We start from the raw sequence: 21,002 nt of genomic DNA, 5'->3' as shown, positions 1-21,002 counted from the left end.
GCCACTGGCCCCGCCCACTTCCGGAAATACAGCAGCTCCCGCCCTCTCCCATCCGTCAGCCACCGGCCCCGCCCCCTCCCAGTAAATCAGGCCACTGGCCCCGCCCAGCTCCGAACACCGCCCTGCCTGCCCGCAGTCGGTCGGCCCCGCCCACCTCCGGCCCGGCCCCGCCCCGCCCCGCTCCGCCCCGCCCCACCCCTCCAGGCAGTCCTCGCTTCTTCACCAGGAACCTTTCCTCAGCCGTGGCTTCGCCTCCCCGCCGGGGCGTAGCTGTGCGGGCTGCGAAGCTCCCGCGACCCAGAAACACTCGGGCACGGGCGGAGCGGCGGGGCTGTGTAGCTGCGCCATGGCCGCGTCGGCCTGGTGCTGCCTGCGCTGCTGCAGGGACGGCGGGACCGGCCACATTCCTCTCAAGGAGATGCCGGCCGTACAGCTGGACACGCAGCACATGGGTAAGGGCCTATCGACTGGACCCAACGGCCCGTGGGGGCCCGCGGGCAAGGGGGGCGGGGACCACGTGACCACGCAGCCGCCCGGACACCCCGTGGCCTCGCTGGCTGCGGCCACCGAGCCGGGGAGGTTGACTCCATCCGAGGAGTCAGGTGTTCCCAGGTGAGGAATGCGGGGGCGCCCGCCGTCCGTGCCAGGGTGTCGGGTGTCACCCCGTGTTTGCAGAATCCTGTCTTCAGCACTAGGGGATAGAGGCTGAAGCTTGTTCTGGGGCAGTAATTTCCCCCTCGCTCCCTGAAGCCCGAACAAGGCCGGTTGCAGAAGGCAGGAGCAGCAGCACCTCAGGTCCTTCCGTACCGCTCCCACAAAGATCTCCATGGCTGGACTCCTTAGTCACTGTTGGGATCGCTGTAATTTCATCTCACGCTCCTCTTGCCTTCGGATCAAGCGATTGCAAAACAGAACAGCACTTTGCTCCTTCTCGTCTACGTTGTTTTCTTTCCAGTTCCCAATGGCTTAATAATTTCTCATCCAATATTCTTCTTCCCCTCCGTAGCATCTTTTCCCATACACCATTACTTCACTTTTTAGATTTTTTTCCCCCCATATATTTCCAAGCTTCTGAAATATTGTCCAGGCAGGAGAGATTTCCCAATATAACTATTTCAGTTACTGTCTTTTTGTGGATTATTACAATAAACTAGTGCACTTTTGATGTCCCCAAGTACCTCATTGTCTAAAGGACTGTGTATTTAAGTAACACATGCATTCTTAATATTTATAGCAAAACTCTCTTCAGCCCGGATAATCTACAATTCTGGAAACATTGCCCATTATATTTTCTATTGCAAAATAATATGCAGTCATTGTTCAGTACCTTGTACAATACCAATACAAACTTACAGTACTTTAATTCTAAGTTTCTAGTGTGGTACAGAGTCTCGGTATTTAAATAAATGCCTTTAAATTCTGTTTGTTTGTTTGTTTGTCTGTGTAGCCTTGGCTGGCCTGGATCTGTGGACCAGGCTGGCCTTGAATTCATGGAGATCCTCCTGACTCTGCCTCCCAAATTCTGACACCACCATTCTGCTAAATTCTTTCTTACCCATCACTATAGACAGTAGATGTTCAGATCTTGTACTTTCTCTCAGGAAACATTTCTATTTAGTTTACTCACTCACTGGACGAACATGGTAACAAGACAGTTTGTGTTAACAATTGAAGACTTTCGTGGACTTTTGAGCCTCTGCTGTGCTCTCTGTTCTGTAGAACATGATCTCGGATCTCTGTCTTCTTTAGTATGATCTACTGTTTCCCTTTCTACAGTGTTATCTAGCAATCACCCTCAGGTCCTGAGTGTAGCACAGTGATCTCATCTCCCAATTTCTTTTCTTCCATGGAAGTTATTGTTTGTTTTTTGTTTTGGCTTTTTTTTTTGAGACAGGGTTTTTCTGTGTAGTTGTAGACCTAGCTGGCTTGGAACTCACAGAGATCTGCCTCCCAAGTGCAGGGATCAAAGGCGTGCGCCACCACTGCCCACAAAGTTTTTTCTTGTCTTCCAATAAATTCTAACTCTTCAAACACAGAAAAGCTTGATATGAGAACCACAATAAAAAGAAAGAGGAATGTTGCATTAGAAGAATGATTCAAACATGAATTGATCTTAAGTTGGAAACATGAGAAACATACTGTATGTATTTGGATATGGAAAAATTACAAAACCTAAAGAATATATTTGGGTTTTTTTGTTTCATACTTATTTCATTTTTGCTTGTTTTGTTGGGTTTGTTGTTACTTTGTTTTTAAAGGGGTCAGTCTCTTTATATTGTTCAGGTTGTCTCCAATTCCTAGGCTAAAGCCTAACTGCCCCCTCAGCCTTCCACATATCTATGACCACAGATGTGTACCACCATATCCAACTTGTTTTCTTTCTTTTTCTTTTTTTTTTTCTTTTTAGGAAATGTACAATCGATATTGCATTACTTAAGACTATTTTGGAGTTTTGGACATATTTTCATTGACTCTTTTAATTGTAAATTAGGTCTTTTAGAAACAGATGCCTTTCAGGGTAGCTGTTTTGAAAGGGACAGTACTTGTTCTGGTTATGTTTTGTTATTGTTATTTATTTTTGACAACTTGACACAAGCTAAAGTTACTTGGGAACTTGCCTCCATCCAGATTGTCTACTGTAGGCAAGTTTGTAGGGTTTGTTTTGTTTTGTTTTATTTTGTTTTGACCAGTGATTGTTGTGGACTTCAGGGTGATGCCATCCCTGGGCAGGTTGTCCCAAGTTGCATAAGAAAGCATGTTGAGCTCCTCTGTGGCCTCTGCTTCACTTCCTGCCTCAAGGACCTTCCTGTCTTCCTTCTATGGATTGTGATGTGGAAGTACACTCTCCAGTCAACACATGGAGGGTTGTTAGATCTGGTGCAAGTGCCTGAGACTGCTGAGTCATCTCTCCAGCTCAGAAATTGGGTTTTATCAAAGAGAGAGAGAGAGAGAAAGAGAGAGAGAGAGTGAGTGTATATGGAGGTCAGAGGACTACTTACAGGAGTTAGTTTTCTCCTACCATGTGTGTTCCAGGGGTCAAACTCAGGTATCCTCAGGCTTTGTGGCAGGTGTCAGCCCTTAAAATTTTAATTGAACAAACAAACAAAAAAAAAATCTACTTAACCGTAACAGTATATGATCTTGAAAGGGCCGGTTTAGAGTGATTATTTTGTTTTGTTTAAGTAGGAACTCAGCCCTTTATTACTGTTGTCTAGTTTTATTAGCCACTCTGGAGGAGTGCCACCTAGTCCTAATATTTGTATCTGCTTGGCTTATGGCTTTATTACAGGTGAGGAAATAATAATGGCCATAGACCTTGGGAGTCATGTGTATTAATGTTAAAGGATTTTTCTTACATATAGGAATTGTGCTGGCTCTTTATGATCTCTGATGGACTTGTTTTCCTAAGCCAAAATTCAGAAACAAAGTACTAGTAGGTTCACATTTCAAAAGCAGTATTATTTTATTGTCGTCTATGAAGTTGAGATGAAACTAAAATTTTCTATGAAAAAAAAGTGTGTTTAATGATGTTAAGATCTTATTTATAGTGAGGCGTTGTGGAACACATCTGTAATCCCATCACAAGAGCAAGAGAGTCAAAAGTTTGAGTCTAGTACAGACAATACAGAGAGACCCTGTCTCAAAACAAACAACTTGCTTACATTTTTGCCATGTGCCTAACAGAAGCTTTCTTAGTGAACATGTTAAGATCCAAAAACTAAGTACTTTTCAGTGTCAGCCAATTCAGCATGAAGCCAGATGTACTTACTCCTCTGCTCTTACCTGACCACTCCAGTGTGAGGAGGAGGAGTAAGTATAAAACTGGTGGTTAATGCCTTCTGTCTAGTAGACCCTCAGCTGTCTTTTAATAGATTGTCTTAATGCAGTTGGTTAGAATTGAAAATTGTACCAATATACTAAGTGTTTTTTAAGTGTTTATGGTTTGGCTTAAATGAAAATTGTGAAATTATCAAATCTGTTTATTGGTTAAAAATTAAATGAGTTTTACTTATACTTTTACTTATACATGTTTTTATTTTATTTTTTTATTTTTTTGAGACAGAGTTTCTCTGTGTAGTTTTGGTGCCTGTCCTGGATCTTGCTTTGTAGACCAGGCTGGCATCGAACTCACAGAGATTCACCTGGCTCTGCCTCACAAATGCTGGGATTAAAGGCCTGTGCCACTGCCGCCCGGCATAAATGTTAGACATTTTATTTATTTTGTGTGCGTGTATGGGGTACACACATGCCATGACTTTTATATTAAGTCCGAGGACACCTTCTGAGTGTCAGTTCAACCTGTGGGTTCCTGAGATCAAATTCCGGTGGTCATCATGCTTGGTGGCAAGTGCCTTTACCAGATAAGTCATCTCATTGACCCCTTACAAATAATTTAAATGGTCAGCATAATTTAGTTTATTTGAAACAACTTAATTGAAAAAGACTTGTTGCTACAAATGAATATTATATATAATCAGTCTCTCAAAAAGTAGAAAACTGAGTATTTAAAATAACTTATCAATATTCCCCATACTTCAGGAGACTTATAATATTCCTGGTTTGTTGTTGTTGTTGTCTGAGTTACTGAACAGGGGATGGGGCAATAGCTTTGTGGGTAAAGTGCTTGCTGTGTTTGGATTCCCCAGCACCCACACAAAAAGCTGAGCATGACAGTACATGTCTGCAATTGAGGCACTGATAGGCCAAAACAAGAAGGTCCAAGCGGCTCACTGGCCAGCCAGTCTAACCAATGGGTGACCTCCAGGTGCCATCTCAGAAAATAATGTGGAAAGCTGTGGAGGAAGACATTGCACTGACCTTTAATCACCACACTCGTGCGCTTACCCGCCCTCTCCCTTCCTGGCCGCTCTTATGCACACAGTTAGTATACAGATTGATGGTGACATGCTGTCTGTGTGTGTTGTTTAGGAACAGATGTCGTCATTGTGAAAAATGGAAGAAGAATCTGCGGCACCGGAGGGTGTTTAGCCAGTGCGCCTCTACATCAGAACAAAAGCTACTTTGAGTTCAAAATCCAGTCTACTGGTTCGTATGGTTTATAATTGTACTTAACTGTTAAACATTAGTTATTTAGAATATCCAAGATAATTTTGATTATGAAAACAATTCAGGAAATGGTTGAGAAAAGTCACGAACTCTTCTATACAGGACTGAAGTCTTCCCTCTGTGATCCAGGCTACATTAGTCAGTTTGCAACACACTACCCCAGAAAACAGCTTCAAGAGGAAGGATTTATTGTGGTTCTTCATTTCTGAGGTTCATGGTCACTGGCTCTGTTGTTACCCAGCCACAGTGAGGCAGAAAATCATGGGGAAAGACTGGTTTTGCAGAAGTTACCCGCCTCACGAGAGCAAACAGTAATGGCATGGAAGGGGCGGGGACAAGATAGACTCTGCAAAGGCATGCTTCCAGTAGCCGCCTTCCTCCAACCATCCCTACTTCCTACCTTCACAACCTTCTGGTACCCCACCACACTACGAATAACCCCTCAATGGTAGGAACCCCCAACACAGTCACTTCTCCATGGGGGAATCCACCAGCAGGGATCCGCCTGGGCCTTCGAGAGGACACTTCTCTCTTACCACTTAAGGAGTTTCTTGAATTATATTAGGTTCATAACTTATAGCAGTATTACATGTGGGGAGATTGGTGCGTTTTTGTTTTTAGTAAAAGCCATGAAATCGGGTTGGGGATTTAGCTCAGTGGTAGAGCGCTTGCCTAGCAAGCGCAAGGCCCTGGGTTCGATCCTCAGCTCAAAAAAAAAAAAAGCAAAAAAACAAAAAAACCATGAAATCTTCATGAGTGGCCTAAGTGCAGAGTAAGAAGACTATATGAAATAAGTGAATCCTGTTCCGTAAACAATATGGTACTTCTGGAGCTGGTTTTTTAAAGTAGATTAATGCTGTTTTGTTTTGTTTTTTAAAGTAAATGACGTAAATCCAAGTCTGTCCACTGTGCTATTGTAAGTTTTCTCAGTGGCTGTGGACTGTTGTTTTCCCAAATATATTTTTTCTTCATAAAAGAAGCAAATAATGTTTGAGCCTCAAGCCTAGTAAAAAATGAGATGTGGATTTTTCTGTCAGGGATATTCTCCACATGCCATCCTGGGACAGATGGTTCTTGGAGCGTTAGTCATCCGGTACACAGTCCTTCGGAGTAAGGAGACTGCAGAACCCTGTCTGCAGATGCTATAAAGTCACTATTGTCACCTGGGTCATCCTCACAGTTGTCTCTGGGGAGAAGAACTGTACATAGGTCAGAGTATTTCTGATGTCAGTCAGATCCAGACATGCACTCGGCTTTCTGATGGATTCAGTCAATCCAGAAAGAGTATTAACAGCATAGAATTCAAACCTCCTTCCATGTGTAGCATTTCTTCTGATTTTAATGAAAACTGAAAGGTGGCAGCTTGAGGAAAAGTCTAGGACACTAGGTATTTTGTTTGGCTGGGAAAGAGAATGCCTGCTTCTGGAGATATAATTTGGTGGTAACACACCTGGTGTGTGTGAGGTGCTGGATTTAGATCCCCAGCGTTAAGAAAATGATTGTGTCTCTTATTCATGTTTAACCTTTGTGTTCTTTATGTTATTGTTCATAGCATATATACTTGTTAATCATAAATTTAACTAAAGACAGTAACCTCACATTTCTTAGAAACAGAGCAGGGCAGGAGTGTGCTTTGCTGGGAATTCAGCCCAAGGCCAAGTCTACCACAAAGTGTGCTCCCACCTCTAGCCCTACAGTGCTTTAAAAAAAAATCTTAAGAGAAAATAGTAATGGTAATAACTAGCATTTTTTAAATACCCAATGTGTGCTTTAGTTGCTCATTTAAAAAAAACAAAAACAAAAACAAAAAAACTTCTTAGCCTATCCTAAGTGCTGTGTTTGGGTAGTCCTATATCTTTTCCTTGTGTCTTAGCTACTGTTCTATTGCTGAGAAGAGACACTATGACCAAGTTAACTTATAAAAGTAGGTACTGAGGGGCTGGAGAGATGGCTCAGAGGTTAAGAGCACTGACTGCTCTTCCAGAGGTCCTGAGTTCAATTCCCAACACCCACATGGGCTCACAACCATCTGTAACGAGATCTGGTGCCCTCTACTGTATTGGGACTTGCTTACAGTTTCAGAGTGATCCTCATGGAGTGGAGCATGGTGGCAGGCAGGCAGGCTTGCTGCTGGAGCAATAGCTGAGAGCTGACATCTTATCCATAGGCAGGAGGCAAAGACAGAGATTCTGGGCCTGGTGTGGGCTGTTGAAATCTCCAAGCCTGCCCCCAGTGACACACCTCCTCCACAAGGCCACATGCCAGACCTCCTAACCCTGTCTAAACAGTCTACCCACTGCAGACCAAGCACTCAAATATAAGCCTTATGGGGGCCTTCTCATTCAAACTACCACACCTCACAAGTACTGTTAGACTCAACAGAAAGGAACTAGGGACGTTAAGTACTTTGCCCAAGATAACATAGCTGTGATTGTGTGAACCTCAGCAATACAGCTCTTAGCCTCCTAGTTTACCTATAGAGAACTTCGCATACTTTGCAGCTTACTTCAAGAAAACTTTGTTATTGTTGTGTGTGTATATGGTCTGGTGGGGTGTGGAAATCGGAGCTCCGCTAAAGAATCTGCTGGCCTGTCCTTTCACTTTCACCTGCTCTTCAGGTTTGTCACTGTCGGCTGAACCATCACTCTGGCCCTGCAATCTGCTTTTTAAAAGGTTTGCTTTACAAAACACAAGGATTTACCCTTAATCCCAGCACTCAGGAGCCAAGGCAGGTATTTCTCTGAATCCAAGGCCAACCCAGTCAGTATACATAGTGAGTTACAAGTCCAAGCCAGCCAGAGCTACATAGTGAGACCTGATTAGAAGAGAGAGGAAGGGGGAGAGAGAGAGAGAGAGAGAGAGAGAGAGAGAGAGAGAGAGGGAGAGAGAAAGTATTTCCTTTTAAAATAACTTTTTCATTTGTGTTCTTCAGATTTGTGATATATTTAAACTTGTATTTTTAGGAATCTGGGGTATAGGTGTTGCAACTCAGAAAGTTAACTTGAACCAGATTCCTCTTGGCCGAGACATGCATAGTCTGGTGATGAGAAATGATGGAGCCCTGTACCACAACAACGAAGAAAAAAACAGACTGCCAGCAAACAGCCTTCCTCAGGAGGGAGATGTAGTGGTGAGTCTCCTGGTAGAGTTCCCGTCTATTGTAAATTATTAAACCTGAGTTGTTTTGACTAGACATGGTTTTACATGGCAGGTTGTAATTTTTATTCCAAAGCCCTGGGATTGGGTCTAATGAGGTAGTACCATTTCCAGAGAGAACACTTGCCAGATACTGCTACCTCAGCTTCTCTGCCCAGGCCTTTCTGGAATTGCTGGCAGACCAGGATATGAAGATGACTGACCCTGTATTTCCATGAAGCAAGATCATTTACAGATTGGCTACTAGGCAATATACTACTGTCACAGACAAACCTTGACACATAATTTTAAAAGCTTTTCTTATCATATTACAGGATGTTAGGTATTTTTGAGGCCAGAAATCTCTCAAAATATTTTACATTTATTAATGTTAGGAACTGTGGTAGTTTGAATGTTATTGCCCCCATAAGCTCGTAGGGAGTGGCACTATTAGGAGGTGTGGCTTTGTTGGAGTGGGTGTGGTCTTGTTGGAGGAAGTCAAGGAGGGTGTCACTGTGGAGGTGGGCTTTGAGGTCTCATCTATGCTCAAGCCACATCCATTGTCTCAGACCACTTTCTGTTGCCTTAGGGTCAAGATTCAGGACTCTTAGAGTCTTCTCTAGCACCATGTCTGCCTGCATACCACCATGTTGCACCAAACCTCTGAAAATGTTAGCCACCCCAGCTAAATGTTTTCCTTTTTAAGAGTTGCTGTGGTCATGGTGTCTTGTCACAGCAATAGAAACCCTAACTAAGATAGAAACATATTAGAAATGACAGCATTTTACTGCAAGTATTGATCCTTGTTAAATTTAATCTTGTTAAATGCCTCTACTTTTAGAACATTTCAAAGAACTGGACTCAAAAATCCCAAGGTTTAGAACAGAACATGGTGACACACTCTTTTAGTCCCAGCAGTCAGGAGGCAGAGGCAGGGACATCTCTATGAGTTTGAGGATAGCCCACTCTGTATAGTGAGTTCCAGGCCAACCAGGGGTACATAGTGAGACCTTGTCCAAAACACAGTCTCAAAGCTTGCTTATAGAAGTTTTTTGTTTCAGTTTGGTTGTTGGTACTAGTAGTTTTAGCAAGTTTCAGGACAGCCTGGCTTATATAGCAAGATCCTGTCTCAAAAGAGAAAATAATTACCTGCTAAAGAAAAAGAGACAAAAGGCATAAACTCTTATAAAGTCTGCTTTTCCTTTTTAAAGTAGTTGTATGTTGGTTAGTTTTTTGTTGTTTTGTCAACTTGACACAAGCTTGGGTCATCTGGGAAGAGAGACCTCAATTGAGGGTATGCCAGGGTCAAACACACTGTGGACAGTGGCATCCCAACACAAGTGTTCCTAGATCCTATATCATATAAAATGCAAGCTGAATGAGCCATGGAAAACAAGCCAGTAAGCAGCACTCCTCCACGCCTCTGCTTCAGTTCCTGCCTCCATGTTCCTGCCCTGACTCCCATCATGGTGGAGTATAAGCTGTAAGATGAAATAAACCCTTTCCTCCTCAAGTTGCTTTCAGTCATGGAGTTCATCAGAGCATAAAAAGCAAACTAACATTAGTTGATTTTGTGTATTAGGTTGTTATCAGATAGCTATAATATGGAATATCCTCAAAAAAAAAAATTGGGGGGAAGGATCTCAGTATGCAGTCCTACTAACTGGGCTGGAACTCACTGTGTAGACCAGGCTAGCCTGGAAATCACAGCAGTCTGCTTGCCTCTCTGCCTTCTGAGTGCTGACACACATCAGAGTGTGCCACCATGCCCAGCTAACTGATCATTTCTTGAAAGAGAATTTTGCTGTCAAGTTGAGGCTGTCAACCTAGTTATAATAAAAGATGAAATTGAAACAGATGTTTTCTTCATTGTAATACTGAACTGATGCATATTTTGCCTTCTTGTCCCATCTCATTCATTGAGATGACTGATACCACATATTAACAGATCTAAAAATGCCACTCATAGTCTGTCAACATTATTATTAGACTTTGAGTTTCCATGCCCGGTCTAATAAAAAAAACAAGACCTAGAACATTCAGTGTATACAGAGTCAGGAGAGCCAACCGTGTCATCTTCCTATCTAACACTTGCGGATAACCTGTCCGAAGCTGTAAACAGTGGCAGCAGAAGGAGGATTGTAAGACAGGAAACTGTTGCTGTGTTTTATGGTGTGGCTGTGACAGACTCAAACTTGGTTTTGATGTCATATTAGAAACAGACTGGGTTTGAACAATATTTGAACTGAACTCGGCTGGAGGAGGTGGGATTCCTACATCTTTCCACATTTTTTTAGTTTTATTATCCTGATAGATGGCTGGTTTATAACTTAATTTGCAATGGATTAAGCTGCCACAAGGTGGTGAAGGGTGCCTGAACTAAAGTCTCATAAAGAGGATCACATTTTTTTTTGTTTCTTTTTAATGTAATTATGTTTTGATTTTTTAAAAATGAAAACAGACCTCTTTACTAAAAATGTGACAAATGTACTTTTGGTGACCCTCTAATCACAGAACTAGAGGGGCAGAAATAAGAGGATCACCTGGAATTCAAGGCCTGCCTGAGCTCTACATACTGAGTTCCAGGCCAGCCGGAGCTACTGGGTGAGACTCCACCTCAAATCAGTAGTTCAGTGTATGTTTGTTTTTTATTGAGAGAGGGTCCCTTGTTGCCCAGACTGGCCACAGGCTTGCTAAGTAGCTACATAGAATGACCTTTAGCTCATCAAAGACTGCCTTACCCCAAGTTCTAGACTTACAGGCATACACTACCACATCCACTTTTGGTGTGCAGGGATCAAACTTAGAGCTTTGGGCATACTAGAAAGCTCTCTGCCATGTCCAGTTATCCTTGGTGGTGGTTGTTTTTTTGTTTGTTTGTTTGTTTGTTTTTGTGTGTGTGTGGTGTGTATCATTTGTAAGCGCTCTCTGGCCTCTGTTTATTCTTCTTTTTAAAAATGACTGTTATTGTTGTACTGGGTCTCAAAGCTCAGGTCTCACATAGGCTGCCTCCCCAACCCATGGTGTTTCTGTTCTTAATTCTTCAAGAGAAAGATTTGCTGTTGCCACTAGTTAGTAACTATAGGTTCATTAGGCCTTATCTGAAATACTTGGACTAGAAGTATTTCCAGCTCCAGAGTTTTGTTTGACGTGGGAATTCTTTTATATATATATATATATATACAGTGAGAGTTCTTGATGTGACGGGACCTAAGTAAGCGTGGAATCCACCTATATACTCAGCTGAGAGATAATCTGTATTATGTATTTTATTTTGTTTTATTGTGTGTCTGGGCGGTTTGTTTTGTTTGTTTGGTTTGGTTTGGGTTTTGGTTTTTGGTTTTTGGTGTTTTTTTTTTTTTCCTTTCTGAGACAGGGTTTCTCTGTGTAGCTTTGCGCCTTTCCTGGAATTTGCTTTGTAGACCAGGCTGGCCTCAAACTGTCTGGACGTTTTTCCTGCGTGCATGTGCACATGTACATGCCTAGTACCTGTGGCAGCCAGAAGAGGGTGTCAGATCCCTGGACCTGGAATTAAAGCTGCCTTGTGGGTGCTGGGAACCAAACCCAGTCCTCCACAGGCACAGCCAGTGTGACCACTGAGCATCTTTGGAGTGTAAGGTGGTTTTTTGTTGTTTTGTTTTGTTTTTTGAGACAAGGTCTCACTATGTTATCCTGGCTGTCCTGGAACTCACTCTGTAGACCAAGCTGGCCTTGAACTCAGATCCACCTGTTTCTGCCTCCCAAGTACTGGGATTACAGATGTGCATCACCATAAGGTGTTTAGAACTTTATTTACATTGTAGTATGGGGTGGCTTGCACATAACATGGAACTGGTGGCCCTCAGAGGACCGCTTGTAGGAGTTCTCTCCTTCTACCATTGTCCAGGATCAGATTCAGGTTCTGTGTAAGTGTATTTCCCTTGCTGTGCCATTTTGCTGGCCTAAATTACACAGTATTTTTAGTGTGCCTTTGTTTTGACTGTGGTCCATTATATGGCTCAGTTTTCAAATTTTCCATGTGTGGTATAACAGTGTAGTCTCAGGGCTCAGAAAGTTCCAGGTTTTGGAGCATTTCATATTTCTGACTGGGGATTCCAACCTGTCTTGTACAACTTTAAAGAAAAGTAGTATGTATATGACATGGTGAGTAAGAGTGTCCTGAAGCCAACCTTATGGATTCAATCTCAGTTCTGCCACTTCTAGCTATGCAACCTTAGGTAAGTTACTTAACCTTTCTGTGCTTCATCTGCTTCATCTGTTAAGTGGATATAGCTGTCTTGTAAGCATTAAATGACTAAGTATGAAAGCCTAGAATAATGCTTCACAGTGCAGACTGTCTCAGGTGACCTTCAACACTTTAACATTATGATCAATGTCACTTTTAAACCGTCTTTAGTGTATACAGCAATGCATTTTATTCTGTTGTTTTTTTTTTTTTTTAAATCCTGTAAACTATTCTTTTTAACTGGATACTCAGCATCATTCATATTGAATTGTACATGTTGGTTTTACCTTGAGACCAGGGTAAAAAGAGAGAAATGTATGACTTCTTAGAAACAACTTGTCTGGGGATGCTTTGTGGGTAGGAGTACTTGTTCCTCTAAAGACCTGAGTTCAGTTCCTAGTACCCACGTTGGGTGGCCCCAGGGGATTCAATGTCCTCTTCTGGCCTCCTTGGATACCTGCCTGCTTATGTGAACATTCATAACCAGATACAAAAATAATAAAAATATTTCTAAAAAAAATGATTAAAATTAAAAAGAAAATGACAGGTATCATTTAATCTCTTCATGGCTTGAAAAGAGTGACAGGTAGTCCCTAATGGAGAACAGTGTTTTTCCCATCAGATTAAATTCTAGAGAAAGACCAAGGTTTTCTTTTTTTTTTTTTTTTGTTTTTTTTTTTTTTCAAGACAGGGTTTCTCTGTGTAGCTTTGCACCTTTCCTGGAACTCATTTGGTAGCCCAGGCTGGCCTCGAACTCACAGAGATCCGCCTGGCTCTGCCTCCTGAGTGCTGGGATTAACGGCGTGCGCCACCACTGCCCTGCCCAAGGTTTTCTTTATAGATTTAAAATAGTATTCATGACATAATGAGTTTACCCTTACTATTTAAATAATAAAATTCAGGTTATCTAAATATAATACTGTAATTTAAACTCTTATCATTGTTTAACCTCCAATTGGAATTTTAGATTGCAAACCCCCTCCCCTATAATCACTAGTAATGTTTTAGTTAAAGTGGTCTGCCAGGTTGTCAGCCCTGATAAAAGCTCCTGTGACCCCACACTTAGTTTCTGTGTGCATGCTTCTCAGTTGGTGCTTTAGGTTATTCAGGTTTTTGTCCAACATTTATATTTTTACCTTTAAATTTATTTCTTTCCTTCATAGGGTATTACATATGACCATGTAGAATTAAATGTGTATTTGAATGGGAAAAACATGCATTGTCCAGCATCAGGTATACGAGGGACAGTGTATCCAGTTGTGTATGGTAAGCTAATATGTTACTCATTTATTAGTAATACATGTTAACTGTTATTTGGCAATTTATATTAATTTTATAGTTATCATTCAGAAGTCTGAACAAGTTGCTAATAAGGACATTTCATGTGGAATGTACTCAGACCATTACATTATCTGCAGAATTAAGGATAATACTATATAAACGAGGTATATGTTTTGTTTTTCAAGACAGGGTTTCTCTGTGTAACAGCCCATGCTGGAACTCACTTTGTAGACCAGGCTGGCTTCAAACTCACAGAAATCCACCCGCCTTTGCTTCCCAAGTGCTGGAATTAAAGGGTGTGTGCTACCACCAGGTTTATTCCCTACATATTAAAAAGTTTGTTAAATATAGTGGTTGTAGTTAACCATCTACAACCACGTCCCCTTTTATCATATCATTTGTTTGTTTGTTTTTAATTTTATGTGACTGTGTTTTGCCTGAGTGTGTGTCTGTGCACCACATGTGTGCCTGTGCCGGAGGATGCCAGAAGAATTGGAGTCACAGATGGTTGTGAGCTGCCAGTTGGGTGCTGGGAACTGAGTGAATCCTGCTTCTTTGGAAGAACAGCTAGTGCTCTGAACCATCAAGTCGTCTCTCCAGCCACCTATGGTGTAGTTTTATGTTCTAGAAAGTTCAAACTTCACTGAATTTACAAAGTTTTTTCTACTAATTACTAGTGAAGATTAGATGACCAGGAAAGAAAATTGTAACAGGTGTTTTGGAACTAGGCAATTTTATGTGAATTGAGCATTTACTGTCTTTATAAAATTACCTAAATATTATCACTCTTCTGAGAGAAATTTTGACTTAGAATAATTTCAGGTTAACTGCTTTGCTTTTGATAAGCGGGTATGTATAGGTGCTATCATTTCTGTATGAGTTGGTTCCTAAGAATCAGGCAGTGTAGATGACTCTTAATTCCTTTAATTTTTTATTAGGAAATTGAAACTTTCACAGAAGTAAAGGGACTATTATACTGAGCCCTCGGTACTTGATCACCATCTGTAGACAGTCAGGGTTCTTCTACCCAGCACTTCTTTCCCTCCTTGGATTACTCTGAGGCATCTGTCAGACATATCATCTTGTTAGTAAATACTTTATACTTATCTCTAAACTCTAAGATCTTCAGGCAGGCACGGTGGCACACACCTTTAATCTCGGCACTTGGGCGGCAGAGGCAAATCCATCTCTCAGAGTTCCAGTCCAGCCAGAGACACATAGGAACTCTGTCGCTCTGAAAACATGTAGCTAATGCCTTTATCATTCTGTCCTGCTTTTATTACTTACCTTGACAACTTCAGGTCAATAAATACATGACTTTTCTGCCTGTGGCTTACTGTCTAAAACATTGCCTTAATTGTGTAAGTTCTTAGATTTGGGTTATAGTAAAAGCTATTATTGACCCTTTATAACAATGATAGGCTAGTGTGTGAGAAGGAGTGCAGCCGTGGGGATAAATATTTAATGATGACCAAAGCTGGCGGCTTGCTTTTCAGTTGTGTCCCTGTAGTCTCTTTTCTCCTTAAACTCACTTTCAGTGACAGTTGCACAGAAAAACAGTGTCTTAAAAAATAAAAGAAGAAGATAAAAAAAGAAAAGAGAGAGACAGAGAGACAGAGTGAGAGAGACAGAGTTTTACCATATTGCCTCAACCTCCTGAGCTCAGGAGATCCTCCTGCCTCAGCCTTCCACATAGTTGAGACTGCAGACATACACCACCATATGTGGCTGGGATTATTATTAATAATGTTTTGATAACCTCCATATGTTTTTGGCAGAATTTGTTGTGGGTATTTTTACCTAAAGATTTTGCAACCCAAGGCCAGTTAGATGGCTCAGCAGATGAAAGCCTTTGCGGCCAACCCTGACATCTAAGTTAAACCCTCAGGACCCACATGGTGCAAGGAGAGAACTTGACTCCTGAAAGTTGTCCTCTAACTCTGAGTGTGTACCATTCATGCACACATACATACATACTTACACACACACACACACACACACACACACACACACTAAAAAAGAATAATCATTTTTGAAGACTTCATAACCCAGATGGCTGGTGTTTTTACTCTTATTGACAATTAATATGCTATTAAGGACTGTATATGTGGTTCAAGGGTTAAGAGCACTAACTGCTGCTCTTGTTAGGACCTGGGTTCAGCTCACAACCATCTGTAACTCCAGGTCCAGGGGATCCAGTGCCCTCTTTTGTCCTCCCCAGGCACTGGGCATGTAAGCCAATACCCATGCACATAAAAAATTTAAAAAATTTTAAACATTATGATGTTAGGAGAATTGTTTTATGATGCTAGAACTCAGGACTTATGTTGCTAAGCAGGTGCTCTTTCCCTGAGTTACATCCCTGCCTGAAAACAGTATGTTTTATAATTATGTGTGCATTTGAATATCCTTCTAATTTCATTTCTTTCTTATTCTCTCTTCTAGTTGATGACAGTGCAATTTTGGATTGCCAGTTCAGTGAATTTTATCATACTCCTCCACCTGGTTTTGAAAAAATATTGTTTGAGCAGCAGATCTTCTGAATGTGTTTGTTCTCAAAACTTGCACCTCTGCACCATCACACAAGCGTTCACCACTTAATAAAGCTCTCCCTGATCTAGAGATGAGAACACATTCTGGAAATTTCTCTTCTTACTGTTGTCTAAGGGACCCGTGTATTCATCATACCATACTGAAGTTGGATTTAAAATGTCTAGGCATTGTGATGAAAAATCAGCATTTGGGGCCTCTTATTTAATCTTATTTAAACTAATAAACCATGGGTTTGATTAACAGTATTACGTGGTAACATGTATATAAATATTTAAAGGGATTTTTCTTATATAAAGTATTTGTTTGACAGTAATGTGTAACTGAGTGGTTTTTTGGTTTTTTTTGTCCTTCTAAGCCAATAGTTTTGTGTCTCCTTGTCCTTTGTGATAAACTGAACGGCAGTAGCTTATATACCTGGCAGCTTAGCTTTGCTGACATATTTCCTCTGTTCATGGACCACTTTTCTTAAAACAGACTGCTGCTTTTGCTGTGTTATATCACTGCTTTCTGTTGCCTTTTTGAAAGATGAGAAACTATAGTTATCAGACCATCTTGTTGAAAACCATAAAGCTGAGTAAGTAGTGGTTGAATGTACGTAGTACATTGGCGGACATTTACAAGAGTTATGATGCTTTAAATGAGCCAAGTGTGGTGGCACACAGCACTTGGGAGACAGTTTGAGGCTAGCCTGGTTCATATATTAAGTTTGAATATCAGGGCAGCAAGGACTATGTAGGGAGACCCTATCAAAAAAATCTAATTGTATGTTTGCTGTAAGGAATAATAAACACTTATTAAGGATTATTCAATATTATATTTAAAACATTCTCCTGTTTTGTTTATTACATGGTAATAATTTTAGAAGTTTTGAGGTGAGTCCTGATGATCCTGAGCCTTTGGTCTTATGAGTCCCTGTCCTTTAGTTAACACCCTGACTGAAGTAACCACATCTTCAGTACATTCTCCTTCTCCGATAAGCATAGTCAGGATGCATCACAAGTGGTATGGCGCATGTGCGTGGAGCAGGGAACACATGGGCGCTAGAATGCAGAGAACAGTTGCCCTATCTCCTGCCCTCTGCTGAGTTTCCTTAGAGCCTTGGGGCTCTGGTTGTTTCCCATCTTATGCAAAGGGTAGGTAATCATACTGATTTTCTGAGAGCCTGTAACTATTGATATTGTGTAAAATGCTTTAATTATCGGACACTCAGCTGCCTTTAAACGTAGCTGCCTTTGCTGTGAAGCCGTGGTTTTCATGGTGTCTCAGACCAGCAGGGTCACTGAGGAACTCGTTAGAATAGGGAACATTCTCATAACCAACCCAGACACCAGAAGAGAGACTTAGGGGTGGCATTCAGGAACCTGTGCACACTTTTTGAGAGGGATTACAAGATACAAATTTCCTGAGGATTTAAGGTAGCCTGTTTTGTTTTTATCCCAGAAGCTATTGAGTTATGAACAATGCATATTTGTTATTTGGTAGACAAACATCTGATAATGTGTTTTGTAAACATATATTTACTAAACCCATATTTTACCCCTAAAGATACATAGAATTCAGATTGATATGTGTTATTTATTCATCTTCATCTGACTTTCTGTTTTAAGAATTTTGATTCACAAAACAAAACAAACAAAAAACCAGAACCTGGGAAATTAAGGAAGGAGACTCACAAATTTAAGGCCAACTAGACTGTACTGAAATGCGCCCTGTCTCAAAGGAAAACAGCAGTACGTGGAAAAGAGGATTCCCTACTTTAAGTATACTACCTTTAGTGGTCCTAATATATCCACTTCTCAGTTATGTTTTTAGATTTCTTTTGATGTGTGTGTGTGTGTGTGTGTGTGTGTGTGTGTGTGTGTGTGTGTGTACTTGCATGCAGGTACCCACAGTAGTCCAAAGAGTGCATCAGATCCCCTCAAGCTGGAGTTACATGCAGTTGTGGGTTGCCCATTGTGGGTCCTGACAACCAAATTTCAGTCCTCTACAAGAACAGCAAGTGCTTTTAATGGCTGAGTCATCTGATCAGCCCCAAATTCTTAGTTATATTTTTATAAGCTAACTTTAAAATTATTACATTGCTTTTTGTCTTATTTATTTATTGTTTTCAATACATCCCGACCAATTTTTCCTCCCTCCACTCCTCTTACCATGCTTCCTCTCCCCCAGATTCACCCCTCTGTTTCCCTTGAGAAAAGAGCAGGCCTCCCAGGGATAGTTCACCCAGGGATGAACATGGCATAACAAGATACAGTAAGACTAGGCACAAACCCTCATATCAAGGCTTGGCCAGACAACCCTAGGAAGGAAAGGATCCTAAGAGCAGGCAAAAGAGTCAGAGACACACCCACTCCCAGTGTTAGGAGTCTCACAAAAAGACAAGGCTAACAATCATAATATGTGCAGAGGACCTAGTGCAGACCCATGCAGACTCAGTGATTGCTGCTACTTGGTATCTGTGGGCTGTATTCTCCTGGTGTCCACCACCCCAGTGGCTCCTACAATTCTTCCTCCCCCCTCTTCCATGGGGTTCCCCAAGCTCCAAGGGGAGGGACCCAATGGAGATCTTCAATTTTGGCTCTCTCTCCGCCTAGTGTTTTGCTATGGGTCTCTGCTCCTATTAACTGTCTGTGGAAGCCTCTCTGATGGTGATGATTGGGCTAGGCACCAATCTAGACTTCTGGCAGCCTGAAATGGTCTCTGGTCTCTTTTTCTAATACTGTATTTATTCTTTGACAATTTTATATTTTTGTTGTTATTTTTCTTTTATTTTTAAGATTATAACATAATCACGTCAATCCCCCACCCCATTCCTGTTCCTTCCTCCAAACTCATATACCCCTCCTTGCTCTTTTTCAAATTCATGGCCTCTTTTTTTTCATTAATTGTTGTTACATGCATAGATGTATATACATGTATATTCCTAAATATAACCTGCCCAGTTTGTATAATGTTAACTCATCTGTTCATGTTTGCAGGGCTGACCATTTGGAACTGGATAACCTATTGGTGTGCTCTGCCCTGGGGAAAGCTGTTTCTCCCATTCTCGGCATTCTCTGGTTGCCTGCAGTTCTTTGTGTAGGATTGAGGCCACCTTTCCTTTGTCCACTTTGGCGTGTCTGTTGTCCTTGTTCAACACATGGTTAGTTAGTCATGTTGAAAAGACTTTCAGGGTCTAGCTTCTGACATTACTAGGAGACACAGTCTCACTGCAAACTCCCTGATCCTCCAATCTTTCAACTCCCTTTTCTCTCAGAGAACAATGTTCACTGAGCCATAGGTGTAGGACTTGTCTTGTCCACTGGGACTGTATTCCACAACTCTGCATTTTGGTTGTTGTGGTTTTCTGTAATGGTCTCCATCTGTTGCAAAGAGAAGTTTCACTGAGGAATGACGACTACACTCATATCTGAAGATTTAGAACTAGGAGCCTCCAATAAGAGAACATGCAACATTTGTCTTTCTGGGTCTGAGTGAGTTACCTTGCTCAATATGATCTTTCCATCCATTTAACCTACAAACTTAATGATTTCACTTTATTTGCAACTGAATAGTATTCAGTAGTGTACCATATTTTCATTATCCACTTGTTGGTTGAGGGTATTTAGGTTGTATCCATATCCTAGCTATTGTGAATAGAGCATCAGTGAACATGGCTGAGCAAGTATCAGTGGAGTAGGATGGAGAGTCCTTTGGGCATATGCCAATGAAGGGTGTAGCTGGGTCAGACAGTAGATTATTCTTGAGAGTTCTCCATACTGATTTCCATAGTAGCTGCACCAGTTTGCCATCCTACCAATGGTGGATGAGGGTCCTTTTCTCCCACATCCCCTTCAGCATTTGTTGTTGGTTGTTTTGTTGATCTTTGCTATTCTGACTACTGGGGTAATAGTTTCATGCCAATTGTTGGCCTTATTCCTTGGGTAAATGGGGTCCTACTCAAGAACTTTGCTACATCTGTGACATGGAGGGTATTGCCTATTTTCTTCTAACAGTTTCAGTGTTTCAGGTTTTACTTTTAGGTTTTTGATCCAGTTGGATTTCTTTGTGTGATGCTGGTCTAATTTCATTCTGTATGTAGACATTCAGTGATCTTCAAATCTGGAATTGCAATCCTCAGTATTGTTTGTTGTTGTTACTGTTGTTGAGGATTGTTATGGCTTTCTGGGGTCTTTTGTGGTTCTATATGAGTTTTAGGGTGGCTTTTTCTGTGAACGATGAGATGAGTATTTTGGTGATTTGGGATTGCAATGAACTTGTAAATAGCTCTTGGAAAGATGGTCATTTTCACAATATTTATTCTACTGATTTATGAGAATGAGATTCCATTTCTAGTGTTTTTCTCTACCTCTTTTTTCAGAGGTTTAAAGTTTTCATTGTAGAGGTCCAACACTTCCCTGGTTAGGTTTATTCCTAGCTATTTTATTTGATGCTTTTGTGAATGGGGGTGCGTCCACGATCTTCTCTGTATGCTTGTTGGTGGTGTATAGAAAAGCTATTGATTTTATGCAAGCTTATTCTGTATTCTGCAACATTGCTGTATTTGTTTATCATTTCTAGAAGTTTTGTGGAAAAAAGGGTTGATGTTAATCTGTCTTTAAATTCAGCAGTAGATTTTTTTATGCAATTGAGTGCACCAGAGTTTGGTACATATATGTTTAGGATAGTAATGTCTTCTTGGTTAATTGTTCCTTTGATAAGAATGAAGTATCTCCCATCATTGTAGTAGGAATCTTAAAAG

The 21,002-nt window shown here is 41.2% G+C and overlaps 1 protein-coding gene across 1 annotated transcript; it reads left to right on the top strand.

Moving 5' to 3' along the window:
- Window positions 1-169: 169 nt before the first annotated feature.
- Spryd7 (SPRY domain containing 7) lies at window positions 170-17,077 on the top strand. The gene is made up of 5 exons (XM_036198471.1): window positions 170-452; window positions 4,930-5,046; window positions 8,031-8,197; window positions 13,591-13,693; window positions 16,154-17,077. Exons 1-5 carry the CDS (start codon window positions 347-349, stop codon window positions 16,249-16,251), a joined length of 591 nt encoding a protein of 196 aa, XP_036054364.1. The 5' UTR covers window positions 170-346; the 3' UTR covers window positions 16,252-17,077.
- The last annotated feature ends 3,925 nt before the right edge of the window (window positions 17,078-21,002 follow it).

The sequence above is a fragment of the Onychomys torridus genome, chromosome 9 (genome assembly GCF_903995425.1).
Source record: "Onychomys torridus chromosome 9, mOncTor1.1, whole genome shotgun sequence".
NCBI lineage: Eukaryota > Metazoa > Chordata > Mammalia > Rodentia > Cricetidae > Onychomys > Onychomys torridus.
The sequence above is the reverse complement of the archived record's forward strand: the minus strand, read 5'-3'. Positions and strand labels throughout refer to the sequence as shown.

What these genes read in the sequence shown, in the direction of transcription:
- Spryd7 (XM_036198471.1), top strand. Translation starts at nt 347, where the DNA reads ATGGCCGCGTCGGCCTGGTGCTGCCTGCGCTGCTGCAGGGACGGCGGG. An exon ending in GTTCAAAATCCAGTCTACTG is followed by an intron (nt 5,047 to 8,030) that starts GTTCGTATGGTT and finishes TTGTATTTTTAG; the next exon opens with GAATCTGGGGTATAGGTGTT. An exon ending in AGTGTATCCAGTTGTGTATG is followed by an intron (nt 13,694 to 16,153) that starts GTAAGCTAATAT and finishes TCTCTCTTCTAG; the next exon opens with TTGATGACAGTGCAATTTTG.